The sequence below is a fragment of the Tasmannia lanceolata genome, unplaced genomic scaffold, assembly GCF_043159265.1.
Source record: "Tasmannia lanceolata isolate RefF3 unplaced genomic scaffold, GAP_Taslan_0.1 ptg000003l, whole genome shotgun sequence".
Classification (NCBI taxonomy): Eukaryota; Viridiplantae; Streptophyta; class Magnoliopsida; order Canellales; family Winteraceae; genus Tasmannia; species Tasmannia lanceolata.
This window is the reverse complement of record NW_027518680.1, coordinates 42,767,611-42,784,241: the sequence shown is the minus strand read 5'-3', so window position 1 is coordinate 42,784,241 and position 16,631 is coordinate 42,767,611. Positions and strand designations below refer to the sequence as shown.

Sequence of the window (16,631 nt, the reverse complement as noted above, 5' to 3'; positions counted from 1 at the left end):
AAACAAGAACAAGTATAGATAATAAGATCAGGGAGAAAGAAAATCAAAGATCTCTAATCGCATCTTGTTAATTCCCAATCGGGCAAGATTATCTACGTCTCCATCGGCTGATCTCCGCATCCAATGGAACCCAATTGAGTGCCCAATCAACTGGCCCTGAATCTCATAAAAAAACTCTGCAAACCTCCACAGGAGCCCCGTCCAACCATCTAATAATATTGGGGAGTCTCCCTCCACCATGAGATGGCTCAAGTCAAATCCATCAATAATCTGAATATCATTTAACACCGCTATCACTTCCGCCTCATCAGTCCTTCAGTCTGATAGTACCAGATAAGCCCTTCAGATCGATCTCTGCTCATTTCTGACAATCACACCCAGCTCTTGCCTGACATGAATTTCCAATGCCAGATCCTTCAATCAGCCATCCATGGTCAGGACTCGTCCATCTTGGGGCAATAGGCTCCACTCTTGCCGAACAATAGCAACTCTCCTTCGAACATCATCTGGTGTCCAAGCTAATGCCTAAAGTATAGTAAAAATCCTTACCCAAGAAATAATGATGGATATATCTTCATGTAGATGAAGCATGGGCCTTTAACAAAGTTCTTAAAAAGTTGGTCATTCTTTTCCTTCTTGAGTAGGATTCTGCCTTTCCTTGGCCAGGGCACAGAATACTAGTTCTCTAGTAGGTCAGAAATGCAACGTGGGAATACCCGGGACATTCGAAATCTCCTAAGGATACAAGTCCCAAACATTCTGCCAAATCTGCAATCGATGACCAAATGATCCACCGACTCACCTGCTTCCCCACATAATATACAACGGTCAACGATCAACGATCAACGATCAACATCTTATGATTACACAAATTTTCCACAGCTAGGAAGTCCAGGACGGCAGACTCAAAGTGATGCAGGAATGCAGGAATGCTCCAAACTCTTGCTACCGAAGGAGGGGGGCTAGGTGAGATATTGAGGTAGAAAATTTTTACGCTGAACTTCCCAGATGAGGTCAAGATCCAAGCCCTTTTATCTCTTACATCAATCTTGATGTACGTACACTCCAGAATGGCCATCAACTGGGCTTCTCTCTCCACCACCCAGTCAAAGTAGTTTCGTCAAAAATTTTCTTCTAGGATAGCCTCCCCCCGTCTCGTCTGTAGCATTCTTGGACAGCTAGGATCTTGTCCAGGATAGCCTTCCTCACATAATATACAATGGTCAGGGAATAAAATCATTCCAAATGATTTTAGCATTCTGTAGCATTCTTGGACCCACGCTTCTTGATTGGTAACCATTCCAAATATGTCAGGAAATAAAATCCTAAATCCTTAATGTATCTTCCAAATACCATATGTCTTGCCCAAACCTTACTTTGTCGGCTTTGCAAACTCTAAAATGGCTGTCTTTTAGGAACTTGTGCTTGTGTTTCAAGATATCCCTCCACCAAGGTTTTAAATTTCGGTGTCGTTTTCTGCCATCACCATCGGTTTCGGTGGTAATTTTAGCCGAAATCATTTAAGATTATGTTAAAATTTTCAGTTTTTTTTTTTAAATTGTCGTGGAAATGTCTGAAATTTTGGTGGGAATTTCGGTGAAAATTCAGCAATTTTGGTGGAAATATTTAAATTTCAATGGAAATTTTGTAAAATTTAGTTGGAAATCTTTTTCATTTCAGTGGAAATTTTGTAAATAGAGGGGAAAATGAAAATTTGGAATTTCGGCGAAATCCTATAAAATTCTGATTCATGGCGTGTTTCGTTTCGGCCAAGGCCGAAACCGAAATATTTCGGCAAAAATTTTGGATTTCAGTCGAAATTTAGAACTTTGCCCTCCACATTGTCAAAATATTGTTTCTGTATGTCTTTCGATGTCCAATTCCTAGTACTTCCTTTAAATGAATCTAGTCCAAAGCCGGTGACTTTCTTCCCCAAATCTTTTCAACCACTTACCCAGCAATGCATAGTTAATGTTCCTTAAATTTCAGATGCCCAGCCCACTAGATTTAACAGGCAAGGATTTAAATGTCAGTTTCAGTTTCGGCCACAACCGAAGCCGGAATTTTTTGGTTTCAGCCGAAATTTCAGCAGAAATCATGAAAAATTCGGAAATTCAATTTCAGTATTTTACAAGATTTAGGCTGAAGTTTCGGCAATTTCGTTGGAAATCTTAAAATTTCGGTGAAATTTCGTCGAAAATTTGGGTTTATGTACTTTCGGTGTCGGTCCCGGCTGAAATCTGAAATCTAAAACCATGTTAATAGGTCTGTACACCTCTTTCCAACTAACAACATGGAACTTTCTCTTATCATGTGCTCCGACCCACCCACACACAAGAAATTCGTTTGGATTTGCTCGATGCATTTGATCACCCTAATCAAACATTTGAACAAGGAGTAGTAGTATATGGGAATATTAGCGAGGACCCCCTTTGGTCTGAGTGAATTCCTCCTAGAGAGACTAGCTTCCATGTGGATTGTTAGAAGGTGTATATGTGCCTAAGGGCACTATGGTATTTATACTCTTTCTCTCCTTATATAAATACCAAGTGAGGGGAGCTGTCTCTCAACTCACTCATTTCTCTTCACTCTTCTCTCTTAACATGGTATCAGAGCCCTGGGGTATGGTTCCCTAGGGACCACCATTGTTTTTCCCTCTTCTTCTTCTTCTCCTCTCAACTATTGTCAAAAACCCCAACCAACATCTAAACCCTAACCTTAACTGTACCGGGAAACCCCCAAAGCTGCCGGAAAGCCATTTCCTCCCTCGTCACGTCGCCGGAAACCCATCCCCTCCCTCCTCACGTTACCCCATCCCCTCACTCTCCCTCCTCTCCCGTCTCCCTCACCCAACCCCTCGTCTCCCTCACGTCGCCGGAAACCCATCCCACACTCCTTCACATCACTGGAAACAACCTGACCCATCCTTTCTCTCTTCCAGCCCTGGTCTCCCTCACCCGACCCCTCCCCTCCCCCTCCAGCCGCCCTAAACCTGAAACCCTCCCTTCTCCAGCCGACGTAAGGCACGTAACCATCAAACCCATCCCAACCCTTCCTTCACACTACCTCTCCTCTCCTCCACCCCTCTTTCCTCTATTAAACCCTAAATCTTCTTCTCCATTAAACCCTAAACTCACAACCCTTCTTTCACATCCTACTCGTATACTCGTATTTTCTTTCTTTTCACACTTTTCTCCTTCATGACCTAAATCCTATTTGTCCCTCTTTCTTCCTTCCCGCGGCTCCGCATTTGTTGATAGTTATCTTTCATCATCCTTGTTAGCATTTCTATCTCTATATCTGCTATTACTCTTCTTCGGAGCCACAGTATGGTTTCTGGCCCGTCTAGTGATTATCCCTCTTTTTTGTCTTATTCCTTGTTGTTGTGGTGGTTGAGTCTTCTTCTCTCTCCATCTTTATGGATCCTCCTATCATAATGGGTCCTCCTATCAGCACGCCTCCTCTTGTCAGTGCACCTCATCCACCTTCTGCCCCTTCGTCTAGCTATTTCCCTTATGTGGAGGCTTCATTCCCACATATGGCTATGATTACAGTCAAACTTGACGGGTCCAATTAGTTGAATTGGCGTATGGCTGTTGAGACCCACCTCCTAGCTTAAGGTAAGGCTGATTTCATTGATCGTGATCCTCCTCTTTCCACAGATCCCTCCTATGCTTAGTGACAGTAGGATGATGCCCTGATCTGCACTCTTCTTTAGAAGAGCATGGCCCCTCATGTTGCTGGCACGATCATGTGCCTTAAGACCTCCAAGGAAATCTGGGAGCATACGGTTGTTCTCTACTCTGGGGTTGATAACTTCACATGCATTTGCGCTACCTACTCGGAGTGGATGCGCCTCCAGCGTGGCGAGGCTCCTCTAGCTACATTTTACAGTCAGTTCATTTCCCTGTGTCAGCAGCTAGATGTCTTCATGCCCCTCACAACTGATTTTGAAGTTCTCTCCAAGCAACGAGAAGAGCTCCGTGTGATTCACTTTCTTGATGCCTTGGACCCTGACTTTCTGTCCCTCAGACAACAGATTCTTGGCTCGGATCCATTACACCCCTCAGGAGGTTTACTCTCGTGCCCAGTAGTGTCATCCGGTAGTTCCATGATGCATCTATCGATGGTTCCGTGCTTGCAGTATATGACGGCGGTGACCGTTTTGGACATCACAGTAGATCGTTTAAGTCTTTTTCATATGCCTCATACTATTAATACTACTGGTTCCCTTCGATTGTTTAAACCATATACCGATGGGACTGCTACTCCCATTTCTGGTATTGGTATTATTTCTCCACATTCTAGCCTTACTTTGTCAACCGTTCAGTGTGTTCTTAAGTCTCCTCTTAATTTGATTTCTGTTAGCCAAATCACCAAAAATCTTAACTGCTCTATCTCTTTTTTTCCTCTTACTGTCTTTTTCAGGATCTTTGGTTTGGGGCATGAGGTGGATGGACTCTATCGACTTGACTGTAATCCTCCTCGTTACATTTTGCATAGCTCAGTCGATCCGTATCAGTGGCATTGCCATCTTGGACACCCTTCTATCTAGAAGCTTTGATAGTCATCTGTTACTTCTTCTACTGTTCAGTCATTTCAGTCCGAGTCCTTTGAATTGGGAAAACACCACCGTTTGTCCTTTCCGTACCAGGTCGTTAGTCGGACCTCACCCCCTTTTGTTTTAGTACATTCGGATGTATGGGGTCCTTCACTGACTATGTTGTTTTTTGGCTACAGATTTTTTTGTTAGATTGGTTGTAAAACCCTGAGCAAAATCGCTACACGTAGCGGAAGAATAAACCGTGTGGAACAAAATTTTTGCTCTAACCTAGGATTCCTAGGGACTAATTGATTTTATGGTGATTTAATAAACACAAATATATACCTTTATGTAGGAGAGAACTCGTCTGCTTGATCTACTCCTCGAAAATTCGCCGGCGATCTAATAGACCCGAAACCGCAAGTTGAATCGATGGATTGCTTTTATTGTGCAAAGGATCTTGCGTACAACTCTTTGTTCACTTTATAATCTGATCTAAATCATATTATAATGTAGGAAGTACAACTCTTTGTTCACTTTATAATCTGATCTAAATCATATTATAATGTAGGAATATATATTTAGATCAATGGAGTTTGGTTGGATGTTTGTCTTTGATCTAGAAGAGACAAAATTAGTTGATGGAATTGAAGGAGAAGAAGAGAAAGACTTTGGGGTGTCTCTACCAATTCTCAGAACATGGAATTATGGAAGAGCTCTTGAAAACTCTAGCCATATGTCTTGTATTCATAGAGTTTTCAATTTTCATATGCACAATCCAAAGTTTCTAGAGAAATCTCAAAAACTATGGAACTAGCTACAATTGGAAGCTCCAATTGGGAAGCAAGCATCCCCACATATGGAAACCCACATGGGACGTCCCCCAAGGGGATTGCTTGCTGCCCAGCAGCCCTTGGTTGTCCCATGTGGTTACCAAGTTTCTAATTTTGTTTGTTGATTCTTTCTCTCTCTCTCTCTTTCCAATTTCATCACATGTGTTGCTTTAATTGGAAAAAACAAATCAAGCAATAATATTCTAAATATTATTTGAATTCCAAATTGATAATGGCACACCACATGGGGCGGGTGGACATGGGTCTCACCCAAATTCGTCCCATGTGGTTCCACTTATCCAATTTAAATTCCCATTGCATTTCACATTTAATTCCCAATTAAATTAATGCAATCCAATCCTATCCAATAGGATTAAAGCTCTAATATAATTTATGATATTCCCAAAATACCCTTATGGTTAATACTTAACCATTTTGGTATTCCCAATGTATCCCATAGTGCATATACAGTATATACATTGTGTATATCCTTTCAATGCATCCAATGCCACGAAACTAGTTCGTGTGAGCGACCAAATAAATGCGGGACCTCTATCCAATAGATTATAATAGGTCAATCGAGTAGTGAGTGGGATCGTAACAGGGATTTAACGGTAGATCCTACAGAACCCACAAGTGGGCCCCACTGCGATTATTGCTCCGTAGCTAATTGAAATCCCAAAGGGCAACCCAAGAGGGGGGTGAATTGGGTTACTTAAAAATTTCTCCTAGAAACAAGGAGTGTGAGATTTAAACCTAGATTATGCTAACCCTTATTCAATATAAAATTTCAAGTTAAGGAAACAAATTACCAAACACCAAGGAGAGGAGGAGAAGAATAAAGAGACCACACAAAGATTTTTATAGTGGTTCGGTCACAAACGGACCTACTCCACTACCCAAGTACTTGGTCTTTTCCTTGGGATTTTCCTTCACTATATTGAGATTCTGCACGCCGAATCTCCGGGCCTTTACAACAAAATCCGCCTCCAAGGGAACAAACCCTCTTTGCACAACCGCCTCCAAGGAATCAACCCTCTTCGCACACCGCCTCAAAGGGTTCAACTCCTCTTTGCAAATACAAGAAAGAAAAGGAAAAATGAAAGCTCACAAGCCTCTAAATAGGCAAATACAAATCTCTCAAGCTCAACACAACTCCTAATGATTGCAAATCAAAGTCCTATGGAGTCCTCTTGATTAGGAGTAAATGCAAGGTTAAATGCTTTCAAGAGGTTGAAGAATAATCCTTTTGATTTTGAGTGTACAAGCTCTAGGGTTTGCAAATTGATTGTTCAAAAGGTTCTTTGTATGGTCTTGAATGAGGTTTAAATAGCCCAAGTGCTTTTATGACTGTTTAGGGGCAATAGTGTAAATATTTGGCCAATAAAAAGTAAACTGCGCAAGCCCCAACGGCTCGTTTGCCAGACCGGGGCAGTCGACTGAGCTTCGGCGGTCGTCCGCCCTTATCGGGCGCTCATTTTAATTTTGAATTTCGAACCGCTGCGTCCTCCGAGGGCTTCCTGTTTGTTTTATTTTTTTCATTCAAAACCTATCCGTGGTCAACCGAGCCAGTAGAGGTCGACCGCAAAGACCTTCCTGGATTGCTCCAATAAATCCAGGAGCATATCCGCGGTCGACCGGCCCACTTTCGAAAGGTAATTGCTGGAATTCCAGTAACCCTTTCGCAGTCGACCTAGGTACCCCGTTCGGCCGGTCCTGCTTTGAAATTTAGTTTTACAATTTAAAACTATGGGGCAATGGGCTAAGGTCTTTGGGCTTTTGTCCTATGTTTTCAAATATTATTTTAAGTTTGTCAAAATATGTTTTAAAGGGTTTTGAAAACATAAATCCATGCAAATGACTCTATGTCAAAGAGGACTCTATTACACACTACATGAACCTTGAGTCTTCTTGTGTCTTCTTGAGTCTTTGTCTTCTAGGCACTTGCATGAGCTGTTCACTTGGAAGAGTCTTCTATCTTGCTTTTGTGCATGTGGTTTCTTTGAGTCTTTAATGCTTGTAGGATGACTGTCAAGGCTTGACTTGCTCTAAGTTGAGCCCTTCTTCTGTTTGCTTCTAGTGATGACTTCAATGATTCTTGTCTTGATCACAACACTAGAGCAACCATTAGTAATCTACCATCAATTTGGGTTCGTTGATCATCAAAATATGAATGGGTTGCACTCTTGGGCTTACATTCTCCCCCTTTTTTATGATGACAAACTCAAATTGATTATGGGGTGGAGGCTCCCCCTAAATATGATACATATGTAATTTTATGCCTACCCCTCATTATATGCTTATCATAAATGATGATTAATCATGATTTGTACTATACTTGCATGTATATCTATTAACGCACAAGATAAGCATAAGTAGTCAATTTAAGCATAGAGGAATTGCAAATATGGTTCATGATCCAAATAATCAAATTAAAGCATAGTCATGAACATACTAACCATAATCAAGATGCCGATTTCTCCCCCGTTTGTTACATAAAAAAGAGTGAGGAGAGAGAGTCTCTAAGATAGCACAAGATTCCCCCCCCTTTTTTTTGTTAGGAGTTCACTTCTAACTTCCCCTATCTAACTATGGATATGCGTATACATATATCAAAATAGCATCCAAATAGGCATGTTCATGAACTAGATGTAGGCATTTGCCAAAATTTTAAGTGTCTTAATTAGAGATGATAGTACCGTCTCCCTCTTAGTAACTAAGAAGGCTAAGGGCACCAATTGAGTGAATTTTATATTAAGGTTTAACATATAGTCATGCATCCAATAGCAAGCACACAATCAAGTACATATAGTAGATATAGGTAATCATATAAGCAACAATTTATTCAAATTCTTTCACTCGATCAAGTGTCCACATATTTAAACCACTTCTAAGATCACAAAATCTTTCCTTAGTGGTTTAGTAAAAATATCCGCAAGTTGATCATTTGTATTGATATAAGAGATAATGATGTCTTCCTTTTGGGAATGATCTCTTAAAAAATGATGTTTTATATCAATATGCTTAGCTCAAGAATGTTAAATTGGGTTCTTGGTTAGATTGATTGTACTAGTGTTGTCACAGTCGATTGGAACACTTTTAAACTTTAAATCATAATCTTCTAAGGTGTTCTTCATCCATAAAACTTGTGCACAACAAGCTCCTGCAGCAATGTACTCTACTTCTGTGGTAGACAGGGCAACAAGGTTTTGTTTCTTGCTAGACCAAGGCACCAAGGATCTCCCTAGAAACTGACAAGTGCCACTAGTGCTCTTCCTATCAATTCTACATCCAGTAAAGTCAGCATCGGAGTATCCTACTAGGTCGAAAGAATTTGACATTCCATACCATAGACCTAGACCGAAAGTACTTTTCAAATATTTGAATATCCTTTTTACAGAGAGCAAATGAGATTCTCTTGGGTCTGATTGAAATCTAGCACATAGGCAAACACTAAACATAATATCTGGTCGGCTAGCAGTCAGATAGAGAAGACTCCCTCTCATTCCCCTATACTTTTTTTGATCAACCTTTGGTCCAATGACATCTACTGCTAATTTTGAAGATGTGCTCATAGGAGTGGACTTTGGAGGAGAGATTTCCATTCCAAATTTCTTTAGCAGTTTTTTTGTGTATTTTTCTTGGTTAATGAAGATTCCATTGGGCAATTGGTGGATTTGTAGACCAAGAAAATATTTAAATTCTCCCATCATGCTCATTTCAAACTCATTCTGCATGCATTTGGAGAATTCTTCACACATACTCACATTAGTTGACCCAAAGATGGTGTCATCTACATAGATTTGGACTATGAGTATGTCTTCACCCTTCCTTTTGATAAATAAAGTCTTATCGACTTTTCCCATTTCAAATCCTTTGCCTAGTAAAAATGAACTAAGCCTTTCATACCAAGTTCTAGGAGAGAAGAACAAGAAGAACAAAACACTGCTTTAATTTTTGAGAATTCTCTGCTTCCACACCTGAATCTGCTCCCCTTTCAGTGTGCGATTGAGTTCAAGTAGAAAATCAGGATTTCTTCTTGTAGAATCTATTATTGGTCATGTCTTTACTCATCATAAGACATTCAATCTCTTTCAATCATGGACCTGACAATCTCATTTTTTGCTGGCCTAGTTTGAGGCTCTAAGCATAATGAATTCAGGGGCCTAAATTTTGAAAAAAGCATGATGGAGGAGTCTACTGGTCTCCTCGAGTTGTTTATGACGCTAGGCAATTTTTATGTCCAATATTAATTCAGGGCTAACATTTTATTAATCTACATTGATGATGTGCTGGAATATGAATTTTACCAGCCAAATTGAGGATTTTATTGAAATCAATTATATAATATGTGACCTTTTGCTCCTACCCAACATTTCATTAATCAACAACACTGATTTGCTGGCACACGATTTTGCCAGTGAGTTTGAGGATCTTACTGTAATCAATTATATACTTCTGTGACCTTTTCCTCATATTCTCTCTACTAATGGAACTATTCTCTTCTAAAATCATATATAGCCTCTACCTAATGAGGAAAAATGTAAACCATTCATAAATATTATATGAGATAATTGAGGATAGGGTGGGTTCACTATTTAAAAGGTCATAAATGACCCCAATTTATTTGATCATCTAGGTCATCGAGGGATCAAGAAGGGGTCTGCCTATATTACTGTTATACTTGTATAGCTGATAAATCAATTTATAGTGGTGTACGATTCCAATAAACATTTTTGTGACTGATTTTAGCTGACATTGCCAGGTTAAACGTAGAAATTAACTGTGTTCCTCTTTGGAGTCCGACATTTTGAAGATCACAGGGTTTTTTACTGACATAAAGTAGATATTCTGTGTAAAATCTCTTACCTGGGCTGCAAATGTTGATTATTCTGATTAAGTGAGTTGCATATACTTACAATATTTGATTTTTTTTAAATTTTGTGCATCACCTACATGAATATTTGATTATCAGACATTTGTTTGCCTTTATTTGGTGTTGGTATGTATTTGGGGCACGTTTGGCTACCATGAATTTTTTTTAATGATAAATCGGTGTCTCCAAGTGGAGATGAGGGTGAAGTAGCTAAACATCAGGGAACTAGTGTCTCCAAGTGATGAGAAGCGGCTAAAAACCAGGAACAAAAAACTCTACTCAAATTAGGATCTTTTTCCTGAGTTTTAGCCACTTCTCAGGCTCATCTCAATCGTGCCCTCTCAAATCTCTCTCCTTCTCCCACTGCCCTACCACTCTCTCACCACTTGGAGACACCAATTTATCATGAAAAAATAAATCCTGGCTGCTAGAGATGGACGGACTTAGGCTCTTGTTTTGCAATGGCAGCATCTCTTTTGTGTTTTATGTGAACTGCCACTGATAGTTTCTTGGTCTAATATGAAGGAACGGGAACGAGCATTGAAATCATTCAAGAGTGGCGCAAGTCCAATCATGGTGGCAACAGACGTAGCTGCACGTGGTCTTGACATCCCACACGTGGCTCATGTTATCAATTTTGACCTACCGAAGGACATCGATGACTATGTTCACCGTATAGGACGTACAGGGCGAGCCGGCAAGTCTGGCTTAGCTACAGCATTCTTCAATGAAGGAAACCAGTCTTTGGCAAAGGCATTGGCCGAGCTCATGAAGGAAGCCAACCAAGAAGTTCCTCCCTGGCTTAATCAGTACGCCGACCGTTCTTTTCACAGTGGAGGAGGAAGGAACCGTAGGTCTGGCAGGTTTGGAGGCCATGACTACCGTCGAGATGCCCCTCCGAGGAGTAGGAACTATGAATATTCTAATTCTTATGGTGGCGGCGGTGCCCCCTCAAGTGGATGGAGCTATGACTATTCTAATTCTTATGGTGGTGGTGGTGGCGGTGACGGCAGTGGCAGTAATGTTGTTTACCCTTCTCCTGGGTATGGTCTTGGATATGAGTCTATTGTTGCCAGTGGTTGGGATTAAAACAATTAAACACCACCACCCCCCCACCTCTCTCTCTCTCTCTCTCTCTCTCTCTCTCTCTCTCTCGCTTTTATAGTATAGAAGTATCTACCTGACTTTGATATAAGTTTTTTCTTACACCTGCAGAGCTTTGAAATGTTTTGTTGGGGGATTGGCTTGGTAGTTACCAGTTCCCTCATTGACTCCTGATCAAAGGCATTTTTTTGTCATACCTCATATAGTAACTTTAACATTTTGAGGATTCAAAGGACTTGAATCCTTTCAAATCTGCAATGCAGCAGTTCTGTTTATTTCCATTTGGATGCTATTTGTAATGTCTGAATATTTTTAAAGCTCTCAAAACAAACCTCTATATAGTCACAGGATGTGCAATGTTACATTGCTCTATGAACTCCATGGCATGATTGCAAGGGAACAGTCCTTTATACGGTGCATTGATATGTAGTGGATTTGTTAAGGCCGTGTTTGGTTATCTGCCAATTCAGGAATTGGGTGATGCTTAAAAGCATCTAATTTCTGGTATGTGGATTGCTACATGTAGGAAAAATTATAACAGTCTGGTCGGTTGTTCGTTGTTGAATGTCAACCACCAGTCATCGATGAAGGAATTTGGGTCTTGACTAGGTCCTGTTTGGATTGCAGGAAAAAAAATTCATGAGAATTTTTTCTCAGGAATTTTTTTATTTCACAATTTGGAGGGAAATTATATAATTATGACTTGTTTAATACATCATTATAAGTTGAAGGTTTGTAAATTGTGGTGGTTCAAGTTACTTTTTTTCATAATCATTCTGGGCCAAAAATACTTTTCCATAAATTTCCTGCTGTCCAAAATGAGCAAAAATATTGGCCCATATGGCATTGATGAATAATTTGTGTTTGCGTGCACAAGTCAGGTTTTTAGGCATGTGTCTCCTATTTTCAACACTAAGGTGCTTCCAAATCGCACTAGCCAGCAAAGAAGCATCCAGCAAGAATATGTGACCTTTCCAGGAAAGAAAATACTGCAGAACACCAAGAAGGTAGGGAAAATTTTGTATTTCCATGATTTAAAAGGAAACCATACGATTATAGTTAATTTAGAGGGGTATTATCATTAATTGACGATGCCTCTGAAGAGGATCGGTTCAAGTTATCTTTTTTGTGTGCAAAAAGAGTAGAAAAATTTAAAAATATTTTTCTTTTCCATACTTTTTCCAGAAAATTCCTGCAATCCAAACACGGCGAGCATGTTTGGATTTAGTAATTTTTTTTCGTTGGAAAGAACTTTTCCTAGAAAAAAGTTTGAAAAATCTCAGGTTTGGTTAACTACCTTAACAAGGAATTTAATACTTTGGGATAAAACATCCCACCAATAATAAGGTAGAGAAGCCTGTGGACCTGTATTTCTTTTTCATTTTCAAGAAAATAAAATTATGCATCGGGCGTCTCTTCTCTTCATCTTCCCATCTCCGTCTTTTCACTCATTCTTTTCACTCAAAAATGTTCATATGAAAGTCAAACTTTCTCATCTCTTTGGCAAAGAAAACCAGAGCTCCTATCAACTTCTCTCTATCTCTCATTCTCTCTTTCACAAGGTTTCTTGCGAGAATGAGGAGCTTCAATTTATGTGGACTTAGTTATCGTAGAAGGAAAGATGAAAGCTAGGAAGGAAGGTTTGTTTACTACTTCCGGCCGGCGAGTTACGGGTTTAGTCGTTCCGTTTGGTCCCTCGTCCGAGGGCCGTTACTGCACTCGCCTGTAGGCATGGCTTTAAATTTCGACCGAAATCCAAAATTTCGGACCGAAATTTCGGATTTGGGTGAGGACCCAAACCAAAACCATCGAAATTTCAAAAATTTCGGGAATTTCGGCGCAATTTGCTATAAAATATTAATTTTTTATTCCGTTGCAGAATTTCTTACCGAATTGCCGAAATTTCGGTTAAAATCTCGTCCCAAAAAAATGGCATTTTGATAGGTAGTATGGAATTTCGGCAGAAATTTTAGGATTTCAGTTGAAATTTCGGTTTCGGATAAGTCCGAAATTTTAGCCGAAACAAAAATTTAAAACCATGCCTATATGAATAGGTTTTTGAGGAAGCAATACGTTGAAGGCTCACTAAGGTGAGCGAGGCCTCCTGTGCGAAAAACAAGAGTAAAAATCTGCCTATCTTCTCATTTTTATCGTGCAGGATATAATTTTAGACTCCAAAACAAATAGGAATCAATAACAAGCAAATCTAATAATCTATATATCTAATCTATCTATCTATAATAAAGAGGAAGGGAGGTTTACTGTTCACCATTGACGTAGCAGCCCTCCCCTTTCTCTCTCGAATCTACATGGCAAATAGATTCCAACGTGGCATTGAGATTTTAGAATAAAAAAAATAAAAATAGCTCCTCGACTTCACGTTTGAGATCCTATATATTAGCAAAGCCTTTATTCCCTCTGTATCCTCATGACTCTTTGTTTCCTATCTCATCCATTATTTCCAGATTTTCCCTCAATTTGGTATTCCTGAATTTTTGTTGACATACCTGCCTTTAAATCTGTCATTTCCTATTCATGATGCCTACTAACGAATAATTTCCAATTTTAACACGTTTCCTATTCAACATTCGTACAAAACTAAAATATCTCCGCGGTCGTTTGCGGGCTTCTTAGATCTACGGGTATATGTTTGTTTTCTGTGCTTAATACTTTGCTTCTATTTAATGTTTGATTCCCTCTCTTCTAACCCATGAAGATCGATATTCCTGATTAACATTGAATTTTTGCTCAATAACTCTTAATAATATTTGATTTTTTGGCCCGATTTTGCATTCTCGTCTCTTATGTTTGATTCCCTGTCTGCAAGAGAAAGTTGTTCTTTTCAAGGGCTTTTGCATCCTAACTAATGTTGTCTTCATGATGTTTATCCTCTCATATCAAACTTCATGGCTCTACTTTGTTGAGGATACGTATCGAAATTATTGCAGCCCATGGATTAGTGACCAACATGAATTCTCAAGGAACACAAAATTATTAAGCTATTTTTTCTTCCCTTGAATCTTGTATTGAGGATTGGGTGAGGCGCAGTAATGAAGCATGGGGTAAATCTCTCCTGTTGGAAACAGATCAATGGGTAGCAATAGCAGAGCACGATTGAGAAATATGGCTTTGATGCTTAATCTATGTTATTCCATATTATTTGTAATTGTGCCGCCTTTACATATTTCTGTGAATCTCTGGATGCCTTTTTTTGTATCTTATGAATTTTTTATTATACAAATCTTAATAAGAGTTTCTTGAATTTTTTATCATACGAATGATAAAACCTGTATCTTAGAAGATTGAAGTGCAAAGAGAAGGAGCGGGATTGAGATGAGAGATGAAGCTCATACACTTTGACTGAAGATGCTCTATGTATATAATGCAGGTTTTATTTTTTCCCTCTACACTGCGTTTTTTGTTCCATTTTCTACATTTCCATGAAGTTCACTTTAAATTTGATTTTTTTTAAATGTTCTATATGATAGCAAAGTGCTTTGGTGAAACTGCGGTAATTTCCCTTCCTTTTCTCCTTTTTTTCCAATTTTCCTTTTGTGTGCACACCGAAAATACTTGCAATGAGAGGATAAGAAAAGTGTTCACTACAAAATTAATATATTTTATTTAATTCACACCACACTAATAATTCATTGCTTGCAATTTGTTCATATTCTGCTACCGCTCATTTTGACACTCTTTTTTTTAAGGCTGTGTTCTATTGCGCCACTCTGTCGGGAAAGGAAATGGAAAAAAGGTTCTTTTTTGCTAAAAGATGAAATTCCAAGCGTTCTGTTGTCATATTTTGAAAATCTTAGGATTCTACGTGGATTCCATTTTGCTGATGTGTAACTTCAAAATCCACGCTTGAAATTCCGTCCCACAACAAAGGAAAGGGCTAAAATCTCAGAGGAATCGTGTGAGTCGAGATCCAAAAATATCGAAACGCTCAACTTGTCTCTCTCTCTTCCCTGCTTCACTCGGCCGCATCTCTGGTTCGCTCAGCCAAGAAGAGAGCAGGAGAGGGAGAGCATAAACCCCTTCCCTGGACTGCATCTCTGGTTCATTTAGCCAAGATAAAAGAGGTTTCATTACAGGGCGTTTCATAGTAGGGGGTTTCATGGCAGGGAGATGAGGGGATTTCATGGAAAATGAGTTTTGCTTAAATCCCATCAAAGGGTTTCATGGTAGGGAGATGAGGTGGGGGTTTCATGGCAAAGGGGTTTTGATTGATGCCCATCAAAGGGTTTTCATGGCAGGGAGATGAGAAGGGGGTTTCCTGGCAAAGGGTTTTGATTATTGCCCATCAAAGGGGTTTCATGACAGGAAGATGAGGAGACACCATTATTGAGGTGATACAATCACTGTTGGATTTGAGACCTTTTTGTTGCTCACTGTTGTTATTGATTGAAGACGAAGAAGAAGAAAAAGAAGACGAAGCCGAATAAGAAGACAACAATCCAAAACTTTCATTTTTGTTTTCCTTCCCACAGAATGCCCTTTTTTTCCATGTTTGTAATTTTCTTTTTCTTTTTTGCCATGTCATTTATGAGGGATTCCATCTCAATGAATGCAACAGAACACAGCCTAAATGAATCATTTACTATTTTCTCTTGTTCCCGTGCATCACACGGGTTGGTCCACTAGTTATCTAATTATATATTATATATAAGTAAAGCTGAATGTCGCACAACGTGGTGTTGCCACGTGGCCCCCTTCTATACACGCAACTTCTGTGCATAGCCCCTGTTACGCCAAAAATCGGTAACAGATAAGGCAGTGAAGAAGGAGCTTATCTGGTCAATCTAGGTTCTTGAGTTGACCAAAAGGTAATGACCTGCACAGGAGAACACGAGGTCAGAAGACCAACCCGGAGTCGTAGCTCTGGACGGGCCCTTCGACACTCAAGTCAATAATGGGCACAAATGAACAGGTCAAAGCTATGAACAATACATTTTTTGGGAACTAACACCCAAAGCCCTCATTATAAATAGCCCTCATAAAGACAAGGTAGGGGACTCGAATCCCAAAAAAGTTATTGTTCATAGCTTTGACCTGTTCATTTGTGCTCATTACTGACTTGAGTGTCCAAGGGCCCGTCCGGAGTTACGACTCCGCATTGGTCTTCTGACCTCGTGTTCTCCTGTGCAGGTCATTACCTTTTGGTCAACTCAGGAACCTAGATTGACCAGATCAGCTCCTTCGTTATTGCCTTATCTGTTACCGATTTTTTGGCATAACCAATTGGCGCCATCCGTGGGACTCGAACTAAAAGCCG

The 16,631-nt window shown here is 39.8% G+C and overlaps 1 protein-coding gene across 3 annotated transcripts in view; it reads left to right on the top strand.

Annotated features, from left to right (window-relative positions):
* LOC143854723 (DEAD-box ATP-dependent RNA helicase 37-like) overlaps nt 1–11,722 on the top strand; it is a 92,240-nt gene extending 80,518 nt beyond the window's left edge. For all 3 annotated transcript variants that reach the window (XM_077364834.1, XM_077364842.1, XM_077364826.1), the window contains exon 7: nt 10,778–11,722. In XM_077364834.1, coding sequence (XP_077220949.1) covers nt 10,778–11,341 — 564 coding nt within the window. In that variant the 3' untranslated portion in view covers nt 11,342–11,722. The remainder of the gene's footprint in view (nt 1–10,777) is intronic.
* Nucleotides 11,723–16,631: the final 4,909 nt, after the last annotated feature.